A 10000-nucleotide genomic window follows, 5' to 3' on the forward strand; every position below is an offset into this window, starting at 1 on the left:
AACATCCACCTTCTGCTCTGTACTCCTCTACCATGCTCATTGCTCAATATGAAAACATCACATCTGAGGGGAATTACACCCACCCACATTCATGTAATGACTAGAATATTCCTGTCTCCCTTCTCTCTCCCTGAGTGTTTTCCTCTTTGACAATCTTGTTCTCCTTCTTTAATCATCTGCTACAAGCAGTTTGTTTCTAATATGGCAGCTGTTCTGGTTTTGCCTGCTAAAAGCACAGAAGCAGGTTGGGTGAATGTGCTCATTCCCACGTACAGGAGGGCCAGAAACACAGTAATAAACGACGAGACAGTGAGGAAAAACAGAGAGAAGCCTAGATTGGGAAGCAAAAAAAAAACCCAGGAAAAAACCCCATTTGATTCATGCATGGGTGCACGGGCAAACCCAGCACATTTCCTCATTAACTGGTCAAATGACCCCAGTATGAAGTACTTTGAACCACAGAACGATATAACACAACAAGTAGATGTAAAAATGTGTAATTCTGGGTATAATCATGTGGTAGAGTTCAGGCCGTTAGCAGTTTAAGTAAACATTAAGGGGAAAGCACGAATCTGTTTACTCAGAAAAGGCCCTCTAATGAACGATCAGTGGTCATGCATGATTTCAGGGGCCAAATGAAGATGAATCTAGTTAAAGAACTCAGAGTTGGGGAGGAGAAGGGGGGGGGGGGAAGAGGAGACTCTGTGGTGGCGCTGGAGTGTGATCCGGTGGGAAGTTGGAATGCTAGGCTGGGATCGCACCATCTCATTCCGTGGAATGTGAAGAATCCCTGCTGGCTGGGGTTACGGCTGGGTGCAGATGTAAATCGTCCGCTCCCCTGCTGCCTCTCTGGGACTCTCACTGACTGCTCTGCCTGTCCTCCTCAGCTGTGGCGTGTATCTGGTGCAGCTCTGCCTGTCTGTCTGTTGCGGTGGAGTTCTGTACGGTGGTACCCCACCCCTGGCTTGATGTCGGCGGTCCGAGCCTACGTGCCGGTGTTGCACCGGCGGGACTGCTTTGCCTCTCTCTGGTTGCGATCATAGTTGAGGTTTATGGCAGGTTTGGCAGATGTTGCTTTAAGTGGAGCTCAGAGACTGCAGGCGGTGCTTGGCAGAGGGAACCACAGCAGGTCTTGGCAGCAGCGTCGGCCTGTCAGGCTGCATCGCTATGGCTGCATCTGGTGTTTTGGCACTGGTGCTGTGCAGCGTGTGGGTGTGGTTCTAATGAGCTAGGTGTTGGTATGGTGGAGGGCCTGGCCGCCATGCAGGTATTGGTGGAACACTCTCTCCTTCTCCCTCCCTCTCTCCCTCTCTCTCTCCCTCTTTCCGTGTGCGTGCCAGGGTGGATCAGCCCAGCCTGAGTAAACAGGTTATATCATTAGCATTGGGGACCAGCTGGAGCCCATTTCATTTATCCTGATACGAGGATTGGGTTGTAAGTACAACCCTCCCACACACACACACACACACACACACACACTCACACACACGCACACACACGCACACACACACACACACATTTGAGTGCTGTGCTAATTGCAGCGGACAAGCCATGTCTGATCATACAGGCATGGAGTGACATGCGAACAGCTGGTCTGATCAATGTCACACAGGAAAAAACAACTTATTTCGAATTCATGTTTGTGTATGTGTGTGTGTGGTTGTGCATGTGTGCATGAGTGTGCCCGTGTATGTGTGTGTGTGTGTGTTTGTGAATGTGCCTGTGCTCCTCTGTGTGTTTTGTGTGCATGTGTGTCTGTGTTTGTGTGTGTGTGAGTGTGTGGGTGTGTTTGTGAGTGTCTCTGGTCCTATGTGTGTTTTGTGTGCGTGTGTGTGTGTGTGTTTGAGAAAGATGCATCGATTCCTGTGTGTGGTATTTCCCAGTCCCTTGTGCCAGACAGACAGAGGTTAAACAGCTGCCACTCTGCAGCTGTCCTCCCCTCGACAAGGTGAAATCACTGATGCCCCTCCAGCATGGCCTCCACGCAGAGCCACAGAGAGGCCCCCTGTTCCCCGCTGAAAGGCCACTATTCACGGACGAGAGGGAGGCAGTGTGGCTCACTGGGACGGTCCATCTGTTCGCCTCATGCCGCCCCTTTCAGGTCAATCAGAGCGGCGAGAGATGAACTGGGGGCTGCTGAGGACGACACGGCCGGAGATAGAGAGAGAGAGAGAGAGAGAAAGAGAAAGGGAGAGAGGGAGAGAGGGAGAGAGAGAAAGGGAGAAAGGGAGAGAGAGAGAGAGAGAGAGAGAGGCAGAGGTAGAGAGAGAGAGAGAGGCAGAGGTAGAGAGAGGGGAGAGAGGTAGAGATGGAGAGAGAAGGAGAAGGAGAGGGAGAAGGAGAGAGAGAAGGAGAGAGGAGAGAGAGAGAGAGAGAGAATGATAGGGAGAGAGGGAGAGAGAAGAGAGAGAAAGAGAGAGCTCTGAAGAGGAAACATGCTGTCAGGCGCTGGAGTGAGACAGAAGTCTGCTTGTGTCTGATGGTCATATGATTGGTGCACAGCTGTGTGTGTGTGTGTGTGTGTGTGTGTGTGTGTGTGTGTGTGTGCGTGTATATGTGTCTGTAGGGGTGTGTGATGGGGGTGTATTTGTTTGTCTGTTTATGCATGTGTGGATGCCTTTCCGCATGTGGGTTCTTTGATGGACAGAAGGGCCCAATAGCATTCTTTCAGTGGAATTCCTGTTGAGTTATGTAATTTCCTAACATGTGGGAGTTTTCTTCCTGTGTTTTCATAGTGGAGCCAATATGCAATTACCCCTCAGTCACCCGACATATCTCAATCACCCAATAAGAGAGAGAGAAGGGGGTAGGCGGTGTATCAGAGCTGTGGATCTTTTTAAAGTTCCTCTTGAGGATCAGGCCATTTCAGGCACCCCCTCCTCCACCTGAGGAAGTGTGGAGTTAAAAGTTAAAAGGGAGACCCACACACACACACACACACACACACACACACACACACACACACACACACACACACACACACACACACACACACACACACACACACACACACACACACACACACACACACACACACACACACAATTTGCGCACTAATCAGCTCCAGATGCCTTGTGCAGTGCTCCCTGGTTGCTGGGCGTGTTGATCAGAAGTTTCTGCCTTGCAGTGGTTCCCCTCAGGGCCTGCTCCAAGAAACTTCTAGAAGAATGTTTGTGCACTCGTTTATTTAAAAACAAGGGAGGGGATGGACTCGAATATCAAGCTGAGAAGAGGGGTGGAGAGAGGGAGGAGAAGACATGCAATGAAGGTGAAGAGTGGTCAGATGGGGGGGATGGTAAGATGAAAGGAGAGGACAGATAGAGGACAGGACAGGGAGGAGGAATCTCTTGTCTCTCTCTCTCTATTTCCCTCTCTTTCTCCCCCATGTCCCCTCATCAATAAAACATCTGTTAGGTCCACCCACTCTGTAGGGGTAGTGTTCACTGCACAAAGTAATGAGTTTACACACAGTATGTGCTCTCACACACTCGCACATATGACACACACTCACACACACACAACCACACATACACATACACACAACCAAACACACACACACACATGCACACACACACACACACACACCTACACACCTACACACCTACACACCTACACACACACAACCACACACACACACACATACACACACACACACACACACACGCACACATGCACACATGCACACCCACACACACACGCACACACACACAGACACACAGTTATATACTCCCTGTAGTATAGACACCAAACTGAACCTCCAACCACCAAGCTAAAGCGATAATAGTAGCTCAACCTTGTTAAATCTGATTCACGTGGACTGAAGACAGTGGAATGGCCACTTGTGTATACATTCCGCCTGCAGTGCGTCTGTGCGGTGTTGGGCAGGTGGGGTATCGGTGGATTGGTGGGCTTTCAATCATGCTGTTCACCTCCATTCCAGGGGTTTACGAGGGAGGAAAGTGGCCCAAAGCCTGGATTTATGGCTCAGGGTCCCTTCTCTCTCTCTCTCTCTCTCTCTCTCCTTCTCTTTCTCTCTCTCTCCCTTTCTATCTCTCTCTCCCTTTCTCTCTCTCTCATTCTCTCATTCCTTAACTTTCTCTCCCCCCATCTCTCCATCCCGGTCTCCATATTTATGTGCTGTTATACCTCTGTCTGGAAATGACATCCTGAAGTGCATCTGAAATATTACCCTTACATGATAGTTCTTCATGGTCTACATGTGCCTTTTAGCTTTGTCTGAAAGGCTTAACCAAAACTGTCTCTCTCTCTCTCTCTCTGTGTGTGTGTGTGTGTGTGTGTGTGTGTGTGTGTGTGTGTGTGTGTGTGTGTGTGTGTGTGTGTGTGTGTGTGTGTGTGTGTGTGTGTGTGTGTGTGTGTGGCTTTTGCAGGTGTCTGGAATTGTTGGAAGGGCCGACGTGTTGGCATGCCTGTTATTCCTCCTGACATTTCTCTCCTATATTAGGTAAGAGTGTAAAGCTATTTATAAGAATTGTTGTGCTGTGTTTAAGTACCAATATCTCTTTAATTGTGCATGCCCACTTGAGTTCTGAAATGCACTTAAATGCTTGAATTCTTCACTGGCATGACAACAGAATAGCTAAAGCGTGGAGTGTTGCATAATTTATTTACGGACGAGATATCCTCAACATTAAAATAATTGCTGGACTCTTTACATTAAAGCACTCTCCAGGGGTTCCAAGCACTTAATCATTAGCCTCCGCTAAGCAGTCTGTGTTTTTAATAGTATTCATGTTTTCCGCTTGAAGAAAAGTAAGAAAAGGCCTTTGTAGAAGAAAAGGAATGGAAAAAGCACTACTCTCCAGTAAACTTGTCATGATGAAGCATATCTGTATGGCTAAACATACACAGGGGGTTGTGTTCATGCATTGCCATCCACACATAGTGATCCCTTCCCCTCTCTCCCTGCAGGAGTGTCTCAGCATGTGCTTCAGAGGAGACCTTCCCCCGCACCGCGTCTCTCGGCTCACTGCTCATGAGTCTGGGGCTGGGCACCTGTGCCATGCTGCTCAAAGAGACCGGCATCACCGTCTTCGGCGTGTGTTTGCTCTACGACGCTCTGGTGCTGTGCCGCAAGCCTTTCCTCCTGTAAGTGCAAGTGCTCTCCCTCTTTCTCTCTCTCTCTCTCTCGCTCTCTCTCTCTTTCTCTCTCTCTCTGTCTTATGCACTCCATTCTGTGACTGACCATTAATGCCCTTGTAAGGTCTTGAATGGAGTTGTGACTACAGTGAATAATATATTGATGTGCATTTACTGTATGTTCATCTGGAAATGACAGTAACAGAGTGTTTTGAGTAGGTGTGTTAGTGTTAGTGTGTGTGTGTGTGTGTGTGTGTGTGTGTGTGTGTGTGTGTGTGTGTGTGTGTGTGCTCTTCTGCACTCCTTGATTTAATGCTGGTCTTGCAGTTAGTTCCTTTGAGCCTTTAATTAAATGGAATGCTCCGATTAAAGCACAAAAGTCTAGTCTGTTCCCAGATCAGTTTTATTGTGTCATGGCTCCTCAGGCGTTTCTCCTTGAGAAGTCTCTTTCTGTGTCTCTGCTCTGTCACTGATAAATGCTGAGTATTACTTATAAAGGGATTGTTTATTTACAGTTCCCCACAGGGCTTAGCTGTCTGGTTCCTCCATTCTCGTGTCTGAGGGAAGCAACTTATTAAATACCTTTATTATATTTGCTGTAGGGATATACTCTTATTTCAGAAGTCCTTTCTTTCATACTGTACCAAAGCATAGTGAAATTGTCTGGGACTGCAAAGGAAATCAAATTACAGATCTCCAGAAGACAGAATCCAGATGGCGTCAGAGCATCTGAAAGAGAAACATGTCCGGTCTTTTAAGAGTCTTCATGAGGACAAGCAACACTAGAGCCCTCATGTAAACAACCCTGGGTAGCTGTTTCTATGGGGTGCTTCTCTCTTCTCTGGAGCTGAGCTCATGACCTCTAAGTGCTGAGTGTGACGCTCTCAGCCTTCTCTCCCTGCGTCCTCCTGTCATCCCGGTCATCAGTCACACAAGGGTACCTTCACGACCTTTATCTAATGCATGGGTACTTAACCATCCCCTCTCATCCCACCCCACCCCATCCCACCCACAGTCACACACACGCACACACACACAACCACACACACACACACACACACACACACACACACACACACACACACACACAGGCACATACACACCGGCACACACACACACACACACACACACACATAAACACGGGCACACACACGTGCACACAAACACACACACACACACACAAACACGGACACACACACACACACACACACACACACATACACACACACACACACACACATACATACACACACACATACACACACACACAGGCACCTACACACACATCCTCCACATCTGTAGAGGACGTGTGTGGTGAGGGAATGGAAAACGGCACTCTGTGGTCCAAACTAACCACAGTATTAGTGAAAGATGGTCTTTGGCTCAGGGATTATTTATGTTTTTACTTTGTGCCTGTGTGTCTTTGTCTGTGTGTGTGTGAGTGTGTGTGTGTCTCTGTGCGTGTCTGTGTATGTAGGTGTCTACCACAATCCATATATGCCAATACATCTGCATCTGTATGTTTGTTTGTATGCTGTGTTTGTGCATGTTTCTGCGTGTCTCTGCGTGTGTGAGGGCAGCCATGCATATGTGAGTGTGTGTGTGTATGTGTTTATTTGTGTGTGTTTGCTGCCAAATGGCTCCAGATGTTTGATGGTTGGGCTGGGCTGCCTTTGCGTGTGTGTGTGTGTGTGTGTGTGTGTGTGTGTGTGTGTGTGTGTGTGTGTGTGTGTGTGTGTGTGTGTGTGTGTGTGTGTGTGTGTGTGTGTGTGTGTGTGTGTGTGTGTGTGTGTGTGTGTGTGTGTGTGTGTGTGTGTGTGTGTGTGTGTGGGACAGGAATGCTGTGTAATGGCTGGCTGGTGGGGGTGTTGGAGCTGGATGGGCTGTGGAGATAGTTCTGTCAGGCAGGGTACCAGCAGCAGCAGCTGAGGGGAGAGTGGTGATGCTTTGAGGAGGGGTGGGGGAGGGGAGGATGGCGACTTAGGGGGGATTGTCTCTGTAATTATGGGATTGCGCAAGCAATCACATATTGTTCTTATTAAATGTTATTATTTTTGTGCTTTCGTAAGCCTTTTTGAGTTTTATTTATTACTCATACTTATTCTACCTGTTTTTGGCACCTCTTCTGCTCCTAGCACTTCTTAGATATCGACACCGTTCCAACTCTGACATGTCTGTCCTGTCTGTAGTGCTCTTGTAAAATGTTTGCGCAATGGGTGCTAGTCAGGAAAATGATCCGATTGCAAGTCTGTGTGTGTCTGCTCATGTAGCCTTTAGGACACGGCAGTACACATCACATACATCTGTCACTTTCATTTGGGTTTGTAATATGGTAACAACCTATTTAAGCCAACTCTTGCTAGTAACTAGGCCCAAGAACAGCATGTTATAACATCTGCTTCAACCTAGCCTTACAGACACGGACTTGCATCAAATGCTAGTAAGACTTCATAGCTACGATAAATGCCCAGTCACTTACACTAAGTCTGTAAATGACCCGTGCATGCTAGCAAGACAAGGTTCATTCCTAATATGTCTGATACTCTGACTGTGTTCTGAAACGTCTGTGAGTTTCTGTCATTGAAGCATTCAGCTAACTGCATGCTTAAAATGCTTACGGTAGGCAACGGCTGTCTGCTGCTGTGGCGGGCCCAATCACAGTCCCATTTTCAGTGGAAGGGCATCTCTCGTTGCTGCAGCTGTCTATCTCTCACTGAACCGTGTGGCAGGAGGCCAGAGGGAAGGTGGAGGAGGTCAGTGAGTGAGTGAGCGAGTGAGAGGGAGAGAGGGAGGGAGGGAGGGAGAAAGGGAGGGAGAAAGGGAGGGAGAAGAGGAGAAAAATGCAGGGATGGAGAGAAGATTTTAAGCTGTACGACTATACTGCTTTGATGAATAGCATTCCATCACATGAAAACCCCTCAAGACAGCCATAAGTGTACAGTCCAAAATGTATCTGAGTTGGTAGCACTTCATTTTTATGTTTGTGAAGTGTGAGGTTTGGTCCTTTTTCATCCTTTTTCCCCCTGCTTGGCCTATCTGTTTATGTATGTTAAATTTGTATGAGTGTGGGTGTTGCGGCAGCCTTGGCAGGAAGGCTTCTTCCCAACACGCTGTGCCCGGGGACTGCCAAGAAAAGCTGGCACTATTCAAACCTGCCTCCCTCCCTCCTTCAGAGTTCTTTATGTCTGTCCTTCAGATTACCTGCTCCCCCGTGCTGTTAGAATCTCTTAATAAGCTGCCAGCGGGGCTATTCATTCACTGGATGCTCACGCTAGCCTTTCACTCAATACATATTTTCACCTTCATAAAAACATTGAGCAGTTCTCACCTGATGGTCTAAGGCAGCTATGTTGTCTTCCCATGCATTCAGAGCACTGTGTGTTTGTCCCATGATACTGCACTGAACTGAAATACAAAGATAGTGTTATGGTTGTATAACCACCGGCTTTCATGGGCAAGAGCACACTGTGTGTTGTAATTAGTTATTTAAAAATAGGCGTGATCATTTTTGTGATTATTTGAAATATTTAATGCGTTAAGAAACCCAAACAAAGGAGCTGCCTGGGTTTTGTTATTATTTCTGTGCATATGTGATGGTTTAAATATCTGGGGATATCTAATGTACACCAGCTTAGTTGAATTCACAAGCTTGCAAATTAATTTTGCATTTCATCGTGCGACTATCCTAATGGCCTGCACATCATGTTCTAAGTACCGACCGGATGACTGGTCGCTAGGCTCCATCCAAAGTACCGCCCCCCCAAAAGTATCTCTTTTACTCGGTTTCACAGCGTCTTCAGCTCAATCCCCGTTTCAAAATAAAAGTCCCTTCACACTTTGCGTGCTACACATATAAAAAATATGCCTTTCAAGCTGAGAGTCATTGTTGATGGCTTTGATGGGTTATTGGAAATTAGTAGTTCATCGAGGAAAAAGTTAAAAAGGTGCCAAACAATAGTATTTGAATTTAAATATACTGTACCTCCATTGTCTTTATTCTACATGAATTCCAGTTTAGTGAAATATCCATTATTACAAGCCTCAGAAAACAAGTGATACATTATGATGAATTACTAATATTCTTAATAAATTGACATAATTATACAAATTAATAGAATTATACACCAGCAGCAACACAATATTTATAGTGGTGCAGAGAACTGTTATATTTCCAGCTTGGAGTTGAGGCTCTCCAATGGATTCAAATCCCCTTCCTCTGTGTTTCAGGGAAAGGCATTGACCAGCTGGCAGCCTTCCTTGTGTGTATACCACGCCTTGCAACACATTCCAGCATCACAAACCATAAAGCACCCACAACCAATAACAGCATCTCAGCAGTGGTCGGCTTCATCTGTGCCCACACACAGGCACCCGAGCTGGGTCTCGGCCCCACTTGAGGGCCCCCTTCTCCTCCCTTCATGTGTGGAGCTTTGGAGCAGAGCTCTAGCATCATTACCATCTGTCACCGTTACGCCACATACCAACACTACACACACACACACACACACACACACACACACACACACACACACACATATATACACACATACATACACAAACATGCACACACACACACACAAACCCATGCACACAAAAACACAACAATGTTTTTATGGAGAGAAGAGAGAAGAAGACTCGTTCTTTGCTTTGGCAACGGTTTGGTGCTTTGAACAGTCATTATAGGAAAAGAAAAGAGAGTTGGAAATGGGGGGGGGAGGGTGGGGGAGCACCAGAAACTAGTAATATGAGAAGATGGAGAGAACAAAGAGAGAGAGAGAAGCTGGTACCAGCACTGGCTAGAGGTGGGGAGCTCTCGTGGGATGCTGATTGGTTCTGATAGGAGTGGATCCCAAGGGCTGGTGGACGTGGGCCGGCTGTGGTGTGTTTTTTTGTTTGGAATCAA

The 10000-nt window shown here is 47.1% G+C and overlaps 1 protein-coding gene across 2 annotated transcripts in view; it reads left to right on the forward strand.

Moving 5' to 3' along the window:
- Positions 1 to 10000, forward strand: part of tmtc1 (transmembrane O-mannosyltransferase targeting cadherins 1) — an 85800-nt gene that overhangs the window by 5130 nt on the left and 70670 nt on the right. For both annotated transcript variants that reach the window (XM_080850926.1, XM_080850927.1), the window contains exons 3-4: positions 4389 to 4462; positions 4930 to 5106. In XM_080850926.1, coding sequence (XP_080707052.1) covers positions 4389 to 4462; positions 4930 to 5106 — 251 coding nt within the window. The remainder of the gene's footprint in view (positions 1 to 4388; positions 4463 to 4929; positions 5107 to 10000) is intronic.

Source organism: Sprattus sprattus (assembly GCF_963457725.1).
Source record: "Sprattus sprattus genome assembly, chromosome: 14".
Lineage (NCBI taxonomy): Eukaryota > Metazoa > Chordata > Actinopteri > Clupeiformes > Clupeidae > Sprattus > Sprattus sprattus.